The 20571-nt window shown below is 44.7% G+C and overlaps 1 protein-coding gene across 1 annotated transcript in view; it reads left to right on the forward strand.

Moving 5' to 3' along the window:
* The window catches only part of FRMD1 (FERM domain containing 1), a 40014-nt gene extending 25219 nt beyond the window's left edge, over nucleotides 1-14795 (forward strand). The window contains exons 5-14 of the mRNA XM_064648913.1: nucleotides 2013-2089; nucleotides 3745-3931; nucleotides 6179-6334; nucleotides 7688-7753; nucleotides 7962-8030; nucleotides 8220-8394; nucleotides 10135-10470; nucleotides 10611-10739; nucleotides 11455-11534; nucleotides 13555-14795. Of these exons, the coding sequence (XP_064504983.1) occupies nucleotides 2013-2089; nucleotides 3745-3931; nucleotides 6179-6334; nucleotides 7688-7753; nucleotides 7962-8030; nucleotides 8220-8394; nucleotides 10135-10470; nucleotides 10611-10739; nucleotides 11455-11534; nucleotides 13555-13842 (1563 nt within the window). The 3' untranslated portion in view covers nucleotides 13843-14795. The remainder of the gene's footprint in view (nucleotides 1-2012; nucleotides 2090-3744; nucleotides 3932-6178; nucleotides 6335-7687; nucleotides 7754-7961; nucleotides 8031-8219; nucleotides 8395-10134; nucleotides 10471-10610; nucleotides 10740-11454; nucleotides 11535-13554) is intronic.
* The last annotated feature ends 5776 nt before the right edge of the window (nucleotides 14796-20571 follow it).

Consider the following 20571-nt stretch of genomic DNA (forward strand, 5'->3'; position numbering starts at 1 on the left):
AAACTCTTAAACTAAGGTCCATAAAGCATTTCTTGAAGATGGTCTGCAGAATACTTTTCAGTAGCAATATGCAGTGACTTGTGCACAGCTGTAAAATTAATTAAAAGTGTTGAAACAGCCCCTTAAACAACTTTACCTGAGCAATAGTAACCACATGGTTGCGGCTTAGCTGCTACAGAAGTGGAGTGGGTCAGTGGGTCAGTTTTCCATTTGAACTTAGTCTAGAACTTAGTCTTGAGACCTCATTGTTATCCTTAAGCAAAACAGCCTAAAACCTTTTGTGACTTGAACCTGATAAAAGGGAGATGACTGGAGCTGTGACTCTTCTAGAGTACATGCAAAAGGACAGTGGAGGAAGAAGAAGGATATTTTGTTTGAGAAGAGTCCTAGTTCTTTAACGCTAGCCAGCCCTGTCAAGGGAGGGAAAAGCTGCATGAAATAAAGACAAGCCTATGTAATTGTTTAATGCTGGTCATTAAGACATCATAATGCCTGTTTGTGTATGTCATTATTAGAGGAGCCATAGACTAGAACAAAGTATAACAAGCAATTGGATTCAGATACCTTAATTGGCTCATTATGACTTTTTCCATCTTCCATAAGGGTTTTCTTTTGCAGAGTAGGCACGCTTGCCATTTTTGCTGCTCAGAGAAATTTGTAGATGACTAGTAAGGTTGGAGATCTCTCTTACCCCCAAACAAGTGCTCTGCTTTTCCCAAATGAGTGAGAATTACTTCAAAGACAACCGCAGTCATGCAGAGGCCCATCCTTTCAGCAGAGGCAGGTGTTTTTGGTCACCTCTGGATGGGGTACGCTTTGCGATTGCTTTGTGGTTGGATTCTTGCAGCACTTTCCAAGTCAGGATAAGTGTTGAACCTCTGATGTGATGTGAATCATAAAAGACTGAATGACTTGCCATTGGCAGTACTGCAGTCTGAGAGGAGTTAGCCTATCAGACTGGGTTAGTTGACAAGGAATTAATTCCTATGAAGAGGTTTCAGGTGGAAAGCTGAAAGTCCAGCTGATAAAATAGGGTGACAGTAAAAACGTTCCAGAAATAAAATGGAAATATTTGCATGATGATCAAGAAGCTGTCTGCATCAGATGTGCCGAGCATGCCACGTAACTTGTCCCAGTGAAATGGGTCCAACCAGCAAAACCTTGGAACTGCCTGTAGGAGCAAAGTTACCTGTGTGAGCAGTCAAGTGGCAAAGTAGGAAAGATGAAAGAATGAGGTAGTAAGATGTTCCTTTTTTATTTTCCCCTTTTTCTTCTTTTTTTTTTTCTCCTTTTTAAACAGGGCTGTAAGTCTGAAAGATAGGCTGTAGTTAAAACATCAGAACTCGTGCTGGCTTTCTTCTAACAGACATCCCCAGTGTGAAGCAGACATCAACATTGCCTTCTGGTCTGTGGCTGCAGGAACATGTGAATAACTAAACACAAGCCCTGCCAAACAAAAGGCTCAGAGTTGATATCAGGCTGGTGCGCCTCAGCCTTGGGCAGTAAATGCTGAACACGGCAGCACATGTGTCCTTGATAAGTGATGTGGTGCAGCACAGGGATGGCTGGTTACTCCTAGGTGTGCCCTGTAAACGCCACAGCCATGCCAGCATGGCATGCTGCCCTGCTGCCTTGCCTGGTGCTTTGAGGGAGGCCGATTTAGACTTGCTGTGTTCAGCACTAATGCGTCTGGTGCTGCCAGGTGCTGAGCTAGGTAACTCTGAGCCAGGCTGGGTGTCCCCAGGCTACACTGGGACTCATCCCTTCTATCCAAAAATCATCTTCTGTTCATAGGATATTTTGTGATTCAGCCTGTCTGAATGTTTTGTGATGCCTCATTGTTGTGAGCCTCCAAGACAGTCAAATTCCCCCCTAGAACTTGCCAAGAGCGAAGAGTAGAAAACGAAAAGCAGTGTGGGTAGTGAGCTTGGGAGAAGAGAACATTACCAGACAGGGGAACAGGAATTTTGGATGCTGTTCATAATTTAACTTGTCTTCTGTCTTTGCTCCAGGGAACAGAGAAATTCAGCCCTCCTTTTGTTGCGTTCTTTAGAGTACAATACTACGTAGAAAATGGAAGAGTAATAGGGTAAGTTCCCTTCTGCAGTAGCTACTGTGTTTTGAATTAGTCATTGTGTTCTTAAAGGGCAAGAAAAATAAAGTTTCTTTGTTAAGCTCATCTCTGTGAGCTCACAGAAATATCCTTAAAAAATCTATTTAAGAATTTTTTTTTAAGACCTTCACAGACTTCCTCACCCAGCTATGAATGTTTTCTGCCTGAAGCATACTCCATATCCCTAGGAAAATTGTGACTGCATTTCCATCTGTGTTTAGAGAGCAGGTTGAATGACGACATTATCAAAACACGATTAGCACTCTTTTGCTTGTGTCTTTTGGTTGTATGAAAAGCATCAGATGGATATACCAAAAATAGTTACTTATACTCTAAAGCACTTGCTAACAATTTTGGATCTGCTTTTTGTATCTGAGCAGTGCTCTGTTCAGTCTGCTCCTGGAAATGGACCTTTGTAAATGGACAAAAGAAATTACTTCATAAGTTAGAGAGTTTTGCATTTGGAGTCCATTCACATGGAATATGGACTGCACTCAAAACAGCACCACCCTCACCCACGGTACAGAACAAAGGATGAGGTAGTTGAAAATGAACAACTGACAGAGTTAATTTGCATCAGCACTTCTGGTGTGGCTCTGACCCTGGGGCAAGCCAAGAGTTGGGATCATTTGGGTGGATTAAAATCTTTACCAAATTTTTGGCATTTTTTTCTCATCTTGAACAAAGCTTGTGGTTTTCTGTGTTTTCTCTCTCCATAGTCTTTCTTTCTTGGATACAGGGGAGTCTTTCTTCTGGAGTATGTTTGGCTGATAAGTGCTTCTTATTTCATTTTGCTCTTATGTACAAAAGGAGATTACATATTATTCTGCCGCTCCTGATGTACATGTCCTTCAGCATGACAAGCAACTTTCTCTTGCACTAGTAGTTTAATTGGAGAGATGTGTGGAGCCGTGCAGAGGTAGTTACCTGGCCCCTTCAAACTATGCACACACACTTTTACAAGCAGTCTGTAGTGCCCAGCACCTCACCTATATGTACATGTCAGCAGCCTGCTTTCCATGAGCTCTAAGAGCAGGGGCTGTGTGGGTTATCAATGCTGCACTACAGTTATTATGCCTTATCAGACCATCCCGATTTAGCAGCTTGAGGAAGAAGACAAAAATAAACCCAAGGCTCCTCTACCTTCTGATCTACCTTGCAGGGAATTAGCTGCTGAAAAGTATCTTGAGCCTAAGGCAAGGTGAAATAATAAAGCAGTGCCAAGTTTAGAGGGGAAAGGAGGACAGGTGTGCAAGCAACAGGACTGGGAATTCAAGGGAGTTGACTCTCCTGGCTCCTACAGGCTTTTCAGAGAAACAGAAGTGCTTGATTGTAGTCAGTCTCCAAAACAGGTGTGGCGTGATTTTTCTTTCATCTACCTTCTGCACTAACTTCTTAGATCTCATGCTTCTCAAGGTAGAAGCTACCATTTCCCATGTTTGTACAACACTTAGTGGGAGAAGACCTTGATCTTGGTTTGGTGCTCCCTACGCACATATAACTGGTATCAGGGTGGCATTGGCACACACCAGAGATGTCAAAGTTTAATCCCTCTTCTCTGCAGGATGATGTTTTTGAGGGGTCTTATCTGAACTTTCTTCTTCAGGTAAATTTGCCTTTGTGTTTTGCAGCGATAAGGTGGCTCGGCAGCTCTACTACTGCCATCTCAAAGAGCAAGTACTTATGTCTCATTGCAATCACAAAGAAGAAATCTACTTCTTGCTAGCTGCCTACAGCTTACAGGCAGATTTGGGCAACTACAGAGAGAAGGTCCATGCTGGAAAATATTTTGAACCTCAGGCTTATTTCCCACAATGGGTAAGTTTGGGGGGAATATTTCTGTCAACAGATTGTACACACAGCAGGAGCTGTGTCAGGGTAGTACCTAATGCAGCCATGCAACTTCCCCAACTCCCACTGCAATGATCAGGCAGAGGGGTAGAGTATCATCCTGAGTTTCCCTCGGGAGATATCTCCTGTCTGTCCACTGGAGGTAAGTGCCTGTTCTTCCTGGACTCATTCATCAGTGAGGTGGGTGCTACATCCTTCCTTGGTGAGGGAATGTGCTGGTGTTACATGAATAACTCTGACAGTGCAGCTGTCTTTGTTTAATTCTTCTATGGCTTAAAGGGTTGTGCATTTGTAGTGGCACATCAGCAAGATCTGCACAACCCAAGCTCTCCAGAAAACCTCTGGGCCTGGAAGCCAAGTCCATTGTCCTTTGTTCCCATCTCTGTAATACTCGCCTCAGGGATGAATAAATCCAAACCCTAAGGGTTTGCTGTGCAGTGCCTCTTGTGCTTGCTTTGTCATTAATCTCTGGCTCAGCTGCAGTAAGAGGAAAGGGAAAGGCCTGGAAATGGGTTTGCATGTTTGTTTATAAGCATGTGCACATGACTTGTGCCCTTCAAGCCAAGAGCTGATTTAGTTGTCAAATGAAGGCAAACTAGCTAAGGCTCTATTAGTTCACTGTCCCAGGCAAGCTGCATCTCCCCTGAAGGACGACACTGTCACCTGCCTTGGGAAGAAGGTTTAGAACAGTGACAGGGATTGTCTTGGGGAAGCAAGGCTGATAGTCTCCTTTATGCACAAATCCTGGCTTGCCTGCCTTGCTGTGCAGAAATGCTCCTTTGTCCTAGACAACAGGCCCTCATCCCATGCCATTCTTTGTTATGGGTTGCCTGTCAGGAGGTAGCTAATGAAGTGCTGGAAAAGGTGGGTCTCGTGTGTGCTGTTTCTGAGGTAGTTAAAGGGCTTATCACAGACTATTGCTCATTTGGCAAACACTGCAAAGGCCTGGGCAAAGCCTGGCTCACCTGTGCTGAGCCACAACCCCAAGCGAGTACGTGGGTGATTTATTACATCATTATAAACACTGAAATCTGGCAGGCGTGGGGACGCTTCTCTCCCTGCCTCTGGGCTCCCATGGGGAGATAGTGAGAGATCTCCTCCTCCTCCAACGCAATCTCTTCCTCCAACACGTGCTTCATATCATTTGGCCAAGGGCTGCCCCAAGTCTCGTGCAGGTGAGGAGAGGCAGTGCTGCCCTGGGCTGACCCACCCAGCTTTGAACTGTGGAACTGGCACGTCTCTTTCTGCTGACGTTTTGCAGCTGATGGCAATGATGCTGTCCTCCATCGGGGCCAGCCTTCCTCGTGGGAGGGCAACTAATCGGTCAAGGCATGCAGAGGAGGGCAAAGGTGTTACCGAACAGAGTAAACAAGGGTTTTAATATAAAATGGAAGTGGGAACTGGGTGGTGATGGAGTCTGGTTGTTTTGAGCCAGGACAGGTTGTTTCTAGCAGGATATTCTCAAGTTCCTGGTGCAATCTAGTTTTAAATGTCCCCAGTGGTCGGGTATGTTGTGAAGTGAATTCAGCTGATGTCCCTCTTATCCGTCACTGCTGTTTACAGCCTGGAAGGGGCCAGTCAGGCATGGGAGGGGTCAGGGCCACCCTGTAGGCTTGTATGGAGAGAGCATGTGTGCAAGCAGGGGAACTGGGCACCCACAGGGCAGGAGCAAAAGGCCCAGTGCAGATTTTTGTACTGCTTAGTAGAGCCACGTGCCTGCCAACCACTCCCAATAGATAAAAAAAATACCTTGAGATAGTGTTATCTGTGCCTTTGAGAATGGAAATGCTAAATAAGCCTAATGTGTAGTTTCACGTCTTAAAAGGAAAACCTAGTATTTCTGCCCTGTTTGGAGATGTTGCTGCTGATTGTGTTGGTATGCAGAGCAATATTTGTTATCTGCCCATAAACATTTATGGATGCCAAGAGTTAGGAAAACTAATTCCAATACTTAAAAGTGAGAAGAGCTGACCCGACCTCTGTGGGCTTGGTCTGTTACAATTTTGCCATCTAGGATCTGTTTGGAGACATCAGTGTCATCTGGGCTGGTTTAAATGCTTATCCTCCAGGGAGGTAGAAGTGAACATGGACTAACATCTTGAGGGAATATATGAGCCTCCTCCACCTCCAGTCTCTGCTTTGCTGTTGATCACAACTGCCTCCCATGTGGATCGCTGAAGAGTTGCTGACCTGTTTGTTTTCTTTGTGGTTTAGATAATTGCGAAGAGGGGGAGCGACTACATCTTGAAACATGCCCCAGAGATGCACCGAGAACAGCAAGGGCTGAGCACTAAGGAAGCAGTTCTGAAGTTCATTAAGGAGTCTTGCCTACTGGAAGATGTGCCAGTCCACTTCTACAGGCTGCAGAAGGTTAAACAAAGAGCTTCTTATTTTGAACTTCTCTCGCATCATTGATTGAGTACACCATTGCATTTTTCTCTTTCTGTTTTTTTTGAGGGATGGTTGCCTCTGATTCAGAGAGGCCAAACAAATCTAAAATGCTCAGCCAATGAGGCCTGTCCCCACAAACAAATCTGTTGCCAATATACAGATATAGCTGGAATTTAGTTTTGTTTCTTGGCCAAGAAACTGGCCACAGGAATGGCAAAACTTAATTTTTGTCCATGCCTGTTGGTAGAATTGCACCAGGAAAATCAGAGAAGCCTTTTTTTTTTCTTGTTGAAGTTCATTAAAATAACGACAAGAGGTCAGCCAGCTTTCACACAAATGTCATGTAATAAGTGAAGGTGACACTGAGTCATTCCGACTTTCTTATCCCCTTCCTTCTCCAACCGTGTCAGACTGGTTGGTGTTTTTGCAGTTATATGTCAGTTTTGGATTCCTGGATTGTTCCTTGTGCCTAATATAAGGCAATGTAATGGCACAAGGCTTGCATCTTGCAAGACAGATAAGGAGAGATGGTTGTGATGCAAAGTTTGAGTTCTGTGAGCCCATAAATTTTTATCCCAAAATTTTCTTCCTCCTTCTCCTCCTAACAAAAACATGTCTTCCTTTCCCTAACTCTGCTGTGCTAGGAGAGGCTGAAAGAATTAGTTTATGATTTTTTTTTGGTCTTCAAGCAGAGGAATCTTATCAGAGACGAAGTATGTCATAGCAAGATACAGCATGAGCTAAAAGCAAGGCAGAATTCCAGTCCAGATGCAAACATGTAAAACCACCTGCTCTCAAAACCCAGATTAAAAGGTTAGAAGGAAAGTCCCGTAACTCTGAGTATTGATTAGCCCCCCCAGCCAAGGGACACCTAAGATCTACGAAGTCCCTAGATGGGAACAGCAGTGCCATGGCAAGGAGAGGGGGATGGGTGTCCCTTTGTTTTGGGCTCTCTGTTACCTGGGGAGTGAGAATGGTGCATGTTTGTGGGGATAGCAGAGACAACACATGGCAGTATGAGAGGTTACAAGGTACCTCTGAGAGCAGTAATGGTCCATGCTCTCAAATCACTAAAGCTACAGGATTCCCTGTCCAGGGCAGCTAGGACATGGGCTGTTGAAATTCCTGAGTCTCCCAGCACAAGGGGATTTAAGGTGTAGATATTTCAGGGGTCAACAAGGCAAGGTGCTCTTTAGAAACATAATAAAAACCAAATGAGCTGATGGCATCTGCCTGATGAGGAGTCCTGCTACCTCTCCTGCAGTAGGTGCCAGAACAGGGGCATGGTCTTTGTAGATTAACCTTTGACTCCAGGCTCTTCTATTCTTTTAGGATAAGAAGGAGGATCGACCAACAGTTATCCTGGGCCTGACCCTGAGAGGAATGCACATCTATCAGGTAACAGACTGCTGTGAAAGCCTTCTGGTGTAGCATTAACTCTGCCCAGTTCTCTGTCCTCCCCCCTCACTGTGGCTCCTCTGCCTCCCCTGTGAACACCAGGCTCCACATATCTCAAATTCTTGGTTGTTTGCAAATTCTTTGCACATCGCTGACTCCACCCTGTACCTGCCAGTCCCTTTGTCACTCTGAGTTTGATGTGTTGCAGGAGGTGAATCACGTTCGCCAGCTCCTCTACGACTTTCCCTGGTCGCACATTGGGAAGCTGGCCTTTCTGGTGAGTATGACGGAATGGAGGCCATCTGGCAGTGGCTGTCAACCTGGGATGTGGCAAAGCTGTCAGCCTGCCTGCACTGCCATGTCAAGTCCTGTCACTTGCATGCACAAAACCACAGCTATCTCTGGTAGCTGTGTGGCTGGAAACATGCTTTTGCTCATTTCTCTGGTATCTCTCCTCTATACGCAGGGGAAAAAATTTGAGATCCAGCCAGATGGCTTGCCCTCTGCAAGGAAACTGGTTTACTACACAGGCTGCCCCTTCAGGTCACGGCATTTGCTGCAGCTGCTCAGCAACAGTCACCGGCTCTTTCTGAATATTCAGCCAGTGTTGAAGCAAATCCAAAAACTGGAGGAGGCTGAAGGTATGTTAAGGAACAGCCAGGTGACTTTGGTAAGGGGAAGAGCGTATTAGGCTCTGCTGTTGCTTCACGGTGGCTGCTCTGTATCTAATTAATGGTGTTTCTGACTTATCAAGGACCCCGTGAGAGAAACAGAGGTGTTAGATGTTTCAAGTCTGTTCCTGAGAAATGTTTATGGCTCCCACGTTGTAGACTGTGATCAGAAAGCATGGGTGTGTGAGAGTGGTAGAGGGGGAATATCTCCTTTTAAGTAAGAGAAGATCCTTACTCTCTGTGTTTCCAGTTTGTGGATATGATGCATGCTTCTGAGTGGAAATAATTTTAAATAAAAAGCTTTCCATTGGAATGAAATCATCTTGCATTCAAGCAGAAGCACAAATTGTGAGCCTGTGTCTTAATTTTTTTAGTGCCCTTAACTAAACACTGCACACAATTTAGTCTTTAGTGTCATCCAGTTAAAAGCTAGGAGTTGCAGGTGCGAGAAACAGCCTGAGAGCAGATCAGGGTTCCCAGAATTTGTCTTTTCTGATGGGGTTCCTGTAGAGTATCTGTAGGAACGGTGATTTGAACACAAAAAAATACTCCCTAGTATCCTTGCAGGCAAACTTCATTCACCTCATCACCTCTCAGCTCACCCCCTTTCATTTTCCAGCTCTGCAGGCTGGGTTTCCTACAACTTCTCAGCCCACCTCTCTCTTCCTGGTGACTGTTTTAAATGCATTACATAGCCCTTCTTTCATACAATTGTGTCCCCTTCCCTCTACCCTTCACCTGAATGCTTTTTTCTCCTGTTTCTTTCCTGACTGCTGTTCCTCTTATTGTCCATTGATACTTTGTCTTCTCTGAATTGTAAGCTTTGTATTGTTACCTTCAAGGTCAGTAGCAGTCAAAGAGTAGCTCGTCCTCTTGCCCAAGGACATAGGCTGACTCCTTCCAGGTAGATCTCAGGAAGAAACTTTTCTGGTCCTTGCTCATCTCAACTAATTCTGATGAGCTTACATTAATCTCTGAAGTGGTGATCGCTGGTTGTATGGAATCAGTGTACAGGGCAAGGCAGCCCTTGGTCTCATCTAGCTTGGTTCTTTCTTTTTCCCTTCAGTGGGGTAACAACAGTGGCCTTGAGCTGTGCAGGCAGAAACACTGGCATGTGCAAGTCACCTGTAGAAAGGCTCATTGATCATGTATGCCTGTGGGCAAAAGGCCCTAGGTGGTTTTGTGTCTCTTAGGGTCTCATGGACTTCTTGACCACCCTCAGCACATATAAGCCATGGGAGAAACAATAAGTCATTAATAAACACCAGCTATGGGGATTCTGTTCTTCGCTGATTCCACATGTTGGTGACTATTTCAAGAATGAGCCAATGCATCTGATTTTAAAGATTGAGCACTTAAGTTAGCTAAGTAAGCCACTCTCTTTTTTGTTTGTTTGTTTATTTTTAGTTGACCTTTTCTTCACTGTGGAACCTGCTGTTTTCTGTATCATAACTGCCTCTACCTGCCTGTTCTAATTCAGAACATGCTGATTTACTTCGAATATGACTAATTCTTTTACAGCCAGCTGGGCATCCCAGTATCTGCTGAGCAAACAAAATACAAAACTGTCCCTCTATTTGTTCAGTAGCTGCAGGAGTTGTTCTTTAGTTGTGAGGTTGTGCCAATCCCAGAACTTACTGAATACTTTTGCTTCCCTTCCTTTGGTCTTGCGTAAAGTTCCCACTGGTTTCTCTCTTCTTTCTTCCCCAGAGAAGAAGCGTTACCGAGAGTCCTACATCAGTGACACACTAGACATGGACCTGGACCCATGTGACAAGAACTCCCGTGGCAGCGGGAGCAGTGGGGGCAGCCAGAGGGATAACCGTCTCTCACGCCAGTCCACAGGGAGCCATGGCAGCTCTCACACATCGGGCATCGAGGCTGACTCCAGGCACCGGGTGTCAGTGGAAATGTCGGTGGATGAGCCCTTCAGCATTGACCGGGTGCATAGGAAAGAGAAATCTTGCAGCTCAACCATCAGCTACGGTAGCTCTGGCATTGACATTGGCAGCAAACAGCGGGCTGATGATGACACTCGGGATGATGGTAAAGAATTTGGAGACGTGGAGCGACTTCTAAGCCCACTTTTGTCTTCTCCTGCAGGAGAATGGGGAGTAAGAGTCTGTACAGCAGCTTGGAGCACAAGTGTAATGCTAACCATTCTCCTGCTGCTCTCTTTCTCCTAGAGCTTGAGCTGGCAGTAGATGAGCCAGAGGAGATGCCTGTAGATGAGCCTTTAGAGGGAAACCAGTTAGAGGAGGCCACTGTGGGAGAATCTGTTGAATCTCTGCCTCTAGATGCTGCTAGCTGCCAAGGTGAGATGGCGTTCTGGTACTGCTCAGTGCTGCTCTTTAAGGCTCTAGCAACAGGCATAATCTGAGGGACCTAAGAAAACTGTTACCTTCTTCCAAACAACTGCCAGTGCTACTTACTACCTTCTGCAACAGGATTTGCAGTCAGCTCATCTAGAGGTTAAAGGGCAGCATTCCATGTTGTACAGTGCTGCTCTTCTTTGTGCTCCTCAAAGTCTCCCTTCTCCAAATGTGCCAAGTTTATATTCAGTTAATGACCAAAAGATAACTGAGGTCAATCTTTTTTAGTGAAGTAATTTGCTTTAAAATTTTGATTACCACAAAACAGCCAAGGGATTCAACCACAGAAAAATGGGCTAGTTACAGGAATTCATAGGTAAAGTTTTGTGGCTTGTGATACAGGGAATGCTAGACAACCGGCTCACACATGAGCTGTCTGGCCTTAAGATGTACAGCCTTTATAGTAAAACAAGATGGGTGAAAATGGGACATGTTGGTGAGAAACTCTTTTCTTGAAAGTTTTTAAATATTGATCTTTAGGGGTGAAAAGGAGCACTAGTGAGCAAAATTCCTGGAGCACTGAGGGTGCTTACTGATGCATATTTATATTTAGAGGATAGCAGGGATTGAATGTGGCCTGTGAGAACAACTTCCCTTTTCTGCAGCCCACAAAACCTCAAACTTGCATTGCTTTTCCCTTTCTCTTTCTCCTTTACAGCTATAAATCATGGATCGCTGTCTGTAGTGCAAGTCACGCTAATCAAAATGAGAGGCCAAAGCGTGGAATCCCTTCACCAGGTAAGGGAGGGGGTTGCTCAGCAGGGGGGTCTGGCATGTGCATGGGCATTGGACCAAGGTCTAGTGTAATGGAGACAGCTGTAAATCAGGTGACCTGAATTGGTCTGGATTTGACTCATTTTTAAATGGTGTAATCAAAACCAGCTGTTGGCCTGCTACTGCTCTCAGGAATAGGATGAGAGCAGCATTGGGTTCAGAATACTATAGAGAGGTTTGGAACAATCAGCGAGGAAATCTTGCAAGCCAGTTATTGTCTACCTTAGGTTTCTGGATGGGAAATGGAAAATCAACCACTTCCAGATTTTCAGTGGATTACAGAGCAAAGACAATCCATGCAGTTTGGGTGTGGGTTGCAAACTTAATCATCTTCCTGCTCCTGAAGCCAGAAGTAAATCACATCAGGGCAAAAACAGATGTTCAAGCTCTAATTATTATATCATTTGTGTGATTATACTCTGTGTGTGCTGAAGTCTTTGTTGTTGAAGTTTTCTTTCCATCAAACATTTGAGAAAGGGCAATTATATATAGTAAAGTACATAGTTTAATAAGTTTTGTTTGGAAAAGTCTTATTAAAATGTCTTTTGAAGGCCTCTTTTCAAAGTATAGCTGCATCCACTGGGGTAGAAATGTTGTGGAGTTTTGGAAAACAAACAAAGAAAAAGCCTCCACATTTTCTTTTCTCTCTGAATCCAAATTGGCGTTATCTGCTGAAATAATTGTAAATATCTGAACAAGGATTTCAATCACTTCTTAGGAGGTTTTTTTTTTAGTATTTCATGTTTCTTCCTGGACCCAGTCAAAAGTAATAAGAAATTTTCACTTATCACCAAAATAGTCTGTAAAGTGCTATAGTAGATTTGAATAAAATCTTGGTTATTTTTTCCAAAGCTAAAGACCATGCACTACAAATCATAGTGAACTTATGCCTATATTTGAGTTGACGGCTTAAGAGCTCAAGGCTGGAAGGAGGCATCTTGCTTAAAATAATATTTTTAAAGTTACTGCTGTTACCAACACATGCTTACTCTGTTACTTGACTGGGAGGCACCTGTTTTATAAAAATGTTTCTGATCAACACTTTTATACAATTGCAAAGACCTGGCTGCCACTTTTATGCATCAAATATTAGGTGCCTCCTTACAAAACCACCAAAACCTTTCTTACAAGGCCATGTTACTAAATGCTGCAGGGTTTCCTTAGCATTAACAGAACCATGCAACATATTCCTGTTTCTGGGAGTACAGCTGAGCCAGCACAGGGTTTCCTTCAGGGTGGTTTTTTTAATGCCCTTCCTATTGCAGTGAGAGAAGTGATACTGGGAGGACGTTTTCTGTGGTGCAAAAGAATACTCCTGAAATCAGCCTTATTATCAGCATTTAAGAGGTGACTATTAAAGAGGCAGAGCAAGACAAGAAGCAAGTGGTAAAGTTGGAAATGTCTCAAATGGTCAATAATTCCTTCACAGAGGCTGACTCATTACAGCTTGTATAGCAAGATGCTGCCTCTAGGAATTACTGCTGATTTGTTGCTCCTGTTTGCAGAATGATGTTATGTAGTGAAACTCTGTTGCAATTACTGGACACGGTAGCCCATTGGTTTGCATCATTGCCTTTTGAACCTTCCTTTCAGCTCAATAGACTTAACTCAGTGTGTTGAAGCGCTTGGGGTAGTTTTGTTTTAAGTGCAGTTTGTCCATTTGAGGATGACTGCATGGATCTGCCAAGAAATGTCAGGTCATTCAGGTGTCAGTATCTGTCAAGTGTTTCATCCATTGTGTTGGACACTGAGAACACAGTACAAACAGATCAGAATCTGGCTCAACATGATAAGGCAGCTTAATGCACTTGTAATTTTTTAATGGTTCACAGTTTCTTCATTAAGCCAACATCCTTCAGAAGGCTGGTGGGGCTCTTTTGAAAGAATGGAAGAACAATTTTGGAAAATTTGTAGCATGCATAGCATCCTTAGTCTGTATATGAGCTCATTGTTTTTATTCATGTATGTCTTGCTGAACTGGCAGGTCAGATCACCCAAAAGCAGGAGCTGCATGGACCAGCACAGCCAGAGTTTGGATGACATCCGCCTTTATAAGCACCAGCACCCGCCACTAAGTGCCACACTGTCTTCAGACACGTCCCACAGCTACACGTTTGGCTGCAGCCTGGAGGATAAGCTGTCTATCTATGGCTGTGTTTATTCCACAGCGGACTGCAAAACCAAGTCTGCCCTTTACGGGAAGCGGTCCATGAACTGCCTCTCCTTAGATCTTCTGGGAGAGGATCAGCTCCCAGAGGAGTTTGTGGTATAATGAGATTGGAGCTCTTCCATACCAGGAAACAGCTCATTATGGAAATATATACCTCATTAACACACGTGATGTCACTCTGGTTCTTGCAGAAGATTGTGAATGGTTTTGTTATTCAGCTTCGTATCAGGAAGTGACATCCCTTCTGCAGACCTGACTACAGGGCAAATCAACGAGTGTAGTAGCACTTAACGTTGACATTGGAAGTGTCTGTCTGAGCAGAAAATGGAAGTGGCTTGCACTATTAGCAGTGACACAACCAACATAAAAACCAAAAAAGAGTGGACCAAAACTGATGCTGAGCTAGTAAAGCAAACTCTGTCTAAATGGATTAATCAGAAAGAAATTTAAAGTCTATGTCAGTTTATCTTCCTGCCTTTCTCTTGTGGTCCATGTCTGTTAATGCTAGTGTACAGATAGTTTGGCTGTCTTGAGTTTGTGGTGCTGCAACACTGCCAACAGCTGTCAGGCCAGGATATACTCTGAGCACATTTGGAGGGCTGTGTATGGAAGTGTCTGGCCTGTTTCTGTTATAATGAATGCAAGTTGCCTATTTGCTTCACTGGGAGCAAGACGTGCTCTGCCAGGAGTTTATTCCTCTTTTCTTTGTTGTTGTTGTTTTGTTTTGTTGTAAGCATCCAGCCAAATACAGTGTGCGGCCTTTTTTTTTTTTTATTTGCTGCAACAAATGGAACTGTCTCTCAGCTGTCTAGTATTGCTGTGATGCAGATTGATAAATAAATGCTTATATCCTTGGGGAGATGGGGAGATGATAAAACAAATGACTTGGCTACTTCTGAGAGTACAGAAGACAAGTTAAGAGTGTTAATTGACTGGCTTTTGAAGACAGGAGTGTGACTGGAGAATTTGTCCAGACATGATCACCCCTTACTTTGATTCATACTTTTATGTTATTCTTGTTTTGTTGTTGTTTTTAATAAATCTGTTCCTTAGAATTTTTTCCTCTGCTTAGAAGACAAGTATGGACTAGAGAAAGTTTCTTTGTAAGGACAGACAGAGTGACTATGTCCCACTTAGTCATGGATAGGTCATGCAAATATGCGTGTGTGGTGCTGCAGGGCTGATGATGGTGGAAGTGTAGGCTGTTTGTGTGCCAAACTAAGGGTACTTGTTTGGTGATCTTGAGAGTGGTGGAGCTGGCTGTGCTGGCTCTCACTAGTAAAACAGTAATAATGACGCTTGATTCAGGCATTTGGTGTGGAAAATATCCTGCTACCTTGTTAGATACAAATAAACATATGTTTGATTTCCTCCCCTATCTTTCCCCAGTACCTCCTCCCCTCATCAATTCACAGCATTTCGGAAGCTTGTACTTGAAGGTATGTGTAACCTCTGCCCAGCTTTTGACAACCTTGCAGGTGTGTTTTGGCAAATTCTAAAAGCCAAGGGATGCTATTCTGCTGGTTGAGGAAGTGTGTGTTGTGCAGAGGAGGGGCGGGAAAGCCAGACCACGATGAGGAAGGTTTGAGCTGCTGCTTTGATGGCGGGCTTGCAAACTTAGTAGTTGTATGGTAAATTGCATTCCCATAAGCTGTCATCATCTCACTATTTCTATGCAAGTGTGGTGTAGAGACAGAGCATGCAGGTGCCTCTGCATTTGCTGAAGTGGCATCAGGGGCTGTACTTCCTCTGAGATGAATCCAGCACTAAACCCTAGCTGTGTGTTTGAGGAATGAACGGTGGGCACAGACTCACTGCAGCCATGACTTAATTGACTGTGCCCTCTTTGATCATGCTGTTCTTTCTTTTTGTAATGAACAATTAGAAACTGTGTGTTCACTGTAGCCTCTTTTCCTTTCTTCCAAACAAAGCCAAAATGCCTTTACAAAGTACTTGAGGTATGCTTACTGCATCCAAAATAAACTCTCCTAAATGGATCTAAATGGATAAAGTAAATCTGGCTGTCTGCTCTTGAACAGTCCAGTCAAGCCTCCCGCTGTCTGTTGCTCCCTGCTACCTGGGTCCTGTTTGGCTGTAAGCCATGGGGGATGGGCACAGCCAGGGTTCAGGAGGCCGGTGGCTGCACTGCAGGGAGCAGCCTTGCAGCAGTGCAAGAGCCTTGCTTTTGCATCCAGTGCAGAGCTGGAGTGGTGGGTCTTACTGCAGCAATGCCCATCTGTCTGTGGAAAAAGTGGGGGGGTGGGGTCTGGAGCAACAGCCATGCTAAACTCTCCTATGGTTACTTGTGGTTCTGGCAGTGGTCATTCACAAGACAAAAAGGTCAAAAATCAGTGTGCGTAGTTGTTTGGAAAACTGTCATAAAATGCATGTGCACCGTGTGCACACTTGTCTCAAAGACAATCACGCTCACACCTCCTTCAGCCTAACCACTGAAGTGTTTATTGCCACCAGGCAGCTTGGTATTCTCATTTTACAGTTACCAGGCTTCCAAAGGATTTGGTGAAGTGCTATAATGCTGCTGCCACTGGTTACAAAATACACCAATGCCTGAAAACAGTGTAATTGACTTGCATGAGCATCCACTGCCTTGTATGTACCTGTATTTATTCATGGCTGGTGGGGAAGGCAAATTCTACAGGTCTGGCCATCTTCTCTCAGTGGTGTGTGCAGACTCCTCCAGTACTATAAGTGATATATGCATATGAAGGGAAGACCAGACGCTTTTGTGTACAGACTGAGAATGAATATCTTCCAAGCACTGTGAATATCTATTATGCAATTTTTTGTATTCATATCAAAACCCCCCCACACGTGTTTCTGCTAGTAGTAGATTTTTTTTATTTGTTTGTTTGTATTTGGATTTAGAAGGTCTCTTTTTATTTTTGGTTTGATAGTTTGGTAGACATTAGTGTGTAAACATTTATTAGTTAGAAACTAGCTGCCAATATTTGTACATATTTGTAAAATACTCGTGTTATAATCACTCTATTTTAATGGTAAAAGTTTCTCCTTTCCATGAAAGGAATTTCTTGTTTAAAATAAAAATAATTATATGTACACCTGCAATAAAGTATGGATAGAAAAAAGTGGTTGTGTAGCTTTTTTTTCTTTTGCGTCCTAGGAGGATGGTGTCCAATGATGTCTTCGATTTGAGATAGGTTGTAGAAATTAATTTGCTGCCAGACTGTAATCCATATGAGCTCTGCTTGTGATGACAAACCCAGAGGCACTGTAGTCACTGGAACAACTCCTGTTCCTCCCTGCCACTCTCAGTAGTACAATGCCAAAGGGGCCTCTGTCAGGTATTAAGAACCCAGTTGAGCAGGTTGGAATCAGTGGGACACTAATGGGAGCTGAATCTAACTGAAGAGACAAGTTAAGCTGCTTGTGGTGGTTATTCAAGAAAACCAAGCGTGTGAACTCTCAAGGGTGTAGAGAGATCCTGTCAGCATCATCTGTGGGCTGCCTCCAAGGACAGGCACACTAGCCCACATGATTCAAAGTGCTGCTGAAAAGCAGCACTCTGCCAAAGTCACCTAACCTGCTGGTCTGGAGTCTGGCATGGATAAAGGAAAGTTTTCTTTTCTTGGGTTGTAAATCTATGAACGAGTGCCGTAGTATGACTATTTGGACCTCTTCTTGAAGAAGCTTGATGGCTGGGGGTCACTTGTTTGTTATTTGTTCTCTTACTTTCCTCTGAATATGTTATGAACCATCAAAGCTAGCATTCTGAAAAAAAAATTTGCTTTTTATAGATTTTGTTATTGTGTTGCCCTTATTCTTATGACATCCCTTCTTGTACTTCATATTTCTGTCCAGCACCTGCTATGTTTCCAGTAAATAGATTTTCAAGGACTAGAAACTCATCCATCTTTGGTTTGGGGATGCTGGAAGGAGGTGGTTTGATAACTCATGGAGCTTTCTGTGGAGGTAAAAATAACAGGCAAATACTAAGTCACCTGAATTTGAAGGGCTTTGTCACTTCTCTTTGTTTCTTTGCTTGGCAAGTTATAGCACTTTCTTGCCCACTAGGCGGAACGCTGCTGACCAGAATTCATGGAATGAGTCTGTTTCTGAAGGTGGGGCTTCTCATGGTACCGACAAATCTTGTGTGGGTTAAGCAAAGCGGTACGGCGTGGGAGGGGGGCAGTGTGGTTACTGCACTGGATCTGTGAGGAATGCCGGGTGTGGGAACTGCATGGGGGTACGGTTCGAAAGCTGGCGGGTAAGACAACCCAGGTATTTTGGGTGAAGTGAGAGCAGTTCCTCAGTGGAGTTCTTAGCAGTGGGGCCCGAGACACTGAAGGCCGATACAGCCCCCTCGAGGCTTCCCTCGGCGGCAGCGGGGTGAAATGGGGCACGACGAGGTGCCCGTGCCGCTGCTCCCGGGCTGGCGCGGCCGTGTGGCGGCAGTGCCGGGCCGGGCCGCGGGGCGGCGCCCGAGGAGCGCGGCGGCCCCGGGGCCGCGCTGCCCGCCGGGGCTCCGGGCGGCCCATAGGGGCCGGGGTGGGCCTGCCTTGGGCCGGGGGACACTCCTCGGGCAGCCTCTGCCAACACACTGCGGGCCCGGACTGCCTGCCGCCCCCGGGGCACGGGCATGGGCCGGCTGTGGGACGGGGGGCACCGGGGGATCGGGAGTCGGGCGAGCAGAGTCCAAAGCTGGCGGTGGCCAGCAGGTGTGCCTGAATCCCGCACGAAAAGTGTATGGAGTGGTTCCAGGTCACGGGGGCAGCATGTCGTCCAGCTCCTGCGTGCAGGGCAGTATGCCTAAACTGCACTGGGGAGAAAGCCTCTGGTAATCCTTGGCATGTGTGATAAACAAAGTCTCGAGTTTCTATAAGTTTCGAATAATAGTTTATTATATGGTAAAAGCAAGCAGCCGGCTGGGTGACAGAAATGAGACCAGTTTCCCAAATCTGCACACACCTACTACAGGGTACATTTAGTATTTATCTTAGCTACTTCATGCATATTAATTATATCATATACATATACATTCTACAGGTTTTTGCTAAGTATTTAATATATGGGTTTTCTTACAGCTAAAGCTAAAAGGGTTATCTCTACAACCAGTCATAATTCATGCATTCTTGGACGAACAGGCACCTAAAGATTTAAAGTTCTACTATATTTTATCCTTAGGATAGTAAGGAGGTTTTAGGCCTCTTGACCTTGTGAGGGTCTGTTTTATTTCTTTATGGGGGTGTAATTAAGTTTTACAATCCGTTTGTTTTATTTTGATGTAATCACCCATTTGTTCCACGAATCACAATTATTTATATATCACAGCATGGGATGCTCCAGGTGTGAAATGTCGATGTAAGTTCAGAACCACCCCAAGCGACTTGGTTTATGGAAGACACGCTCATTCAGTGGGATGGTAAGTCCCAGAGGCCGGGGCAGTTGTAGCCTGAGAGGTGATAGCTGCGGCAGCATGGCTCCGTGTGTGTTGTGCCAGCTCTGTGGCTGTAGCTGCCTTCAGTGTCATGCGTGGGGCCATCGCTGGAGGCAGGACAGGGGTAGACGAGCCTTGGGTACTACTCAGTGAGGCAGTTTTTCTTTCCTCATCGAGCTGCCTGTGCTCAGGGTGAGCATCTTTTCTGCAAAACCTCTGCAGTGTCAGAGCAGCGTCACTGAGTATTTCCCCTAGCTGCACCCGAGAAGTTAGATGTACTGAATTTTTAATTCTGTGCTGAATTTTTAATGACATCTGAGCATGTTTGCAAACACTTGCCCACTGCCCAGCTCCACTTCCACGACCCCCTTGGGGAGCTGAATATTAGTTTTGGGCTGCTGTCTTGTCACAATTGGGCCCTTTTGTCCTTGCCTTCAGCCCAATTGCAGCTGGGGCAGGTGCCAGAGTGGCTGAGCCCACAGCTCAGCAAGGCATTGCACAGGTACTGGGTGCCTCTTGCACAGCACATTCCTGGCATGGCACATTCTGTGGTAGCCATGGCTGGTGCTGGGCTTCACCAGGAGGGAAACAGAGGAAAAGGTGAATCTGGTTTCAGCAAGGTGCCTTTGGTCAGCAGGGATGGACTGGAAGAAGTGATGGGATGATGGAGAAATGTATGTGAAGGATTTTCCTTCCCCATGGATGATTTCACTTCTCTCATGCAAACATTTTATAGAGTAAACCCACTTCAAAGTAGTTCTCATCCTTCCTTTGCTGGCATGTTCCTCAAGCTTGTTTTTTGGGGGCACACTCCAGCCCATAGCCATGCTGCATTTTCATGCTCCTGGTCAGCCAGATACTGGCTGTATCTGTCCTTCTGAACCCTGAATTTGGCTCTGCAAGGAGGAGATTGTAGTTGCTAGAGTAAGATCCAGGTAGCAACCCTGCATGAAAAGTCTGTTGTTCTACCACAGACATGTAATGATCAAAAATCATATTTATCCTTTCTGGTAGACTGCAGGAGCAGCTGAGTATGGGCCATTGAAAAGCATAGCTGTGGTATTTTAAAATTCTGCTTTATTTTTATTCCTGGAAATAGAAACCTCACATTTTTATTTTAAATCTCATAAATGTCTGTACCAATCTTTATTTTTCTTTCTCCAATCACTGATGTTCTCAATATGTAATAAGATAATTGAATATGGCATATGCTAGAAGCCTTCAATCTCAAGCCATCATGTGGAAAAGTAGAGTATTCAGTGTAGGAAAAATTAGTTTGCATTAGCCACAGAAAGTACTCAACTCCTTTTGTACAACGAGCTAACAAACACACTGAGCTGGTTGACAATCATAGCAACAGAGAATGATTCCCACATCCACATTCCCTTATAGAAAATGAAGCCTTGACTGTGGCT

Source organism: Pseudopipra pipra, chromosome 3 (genome assembly GCF_036250125.1).
Source record: "Pseudopipra pipra isolate bDixPip1 chromosome 3, bDixPip1.hap1, whole genome shotgun sequence".
Lineage (NCBI taxonomy): Eukaryota > Metazoa > Chordata > Aves > Passeriformes > Pipridae > Pseudopipra > Pseudopipra pipra.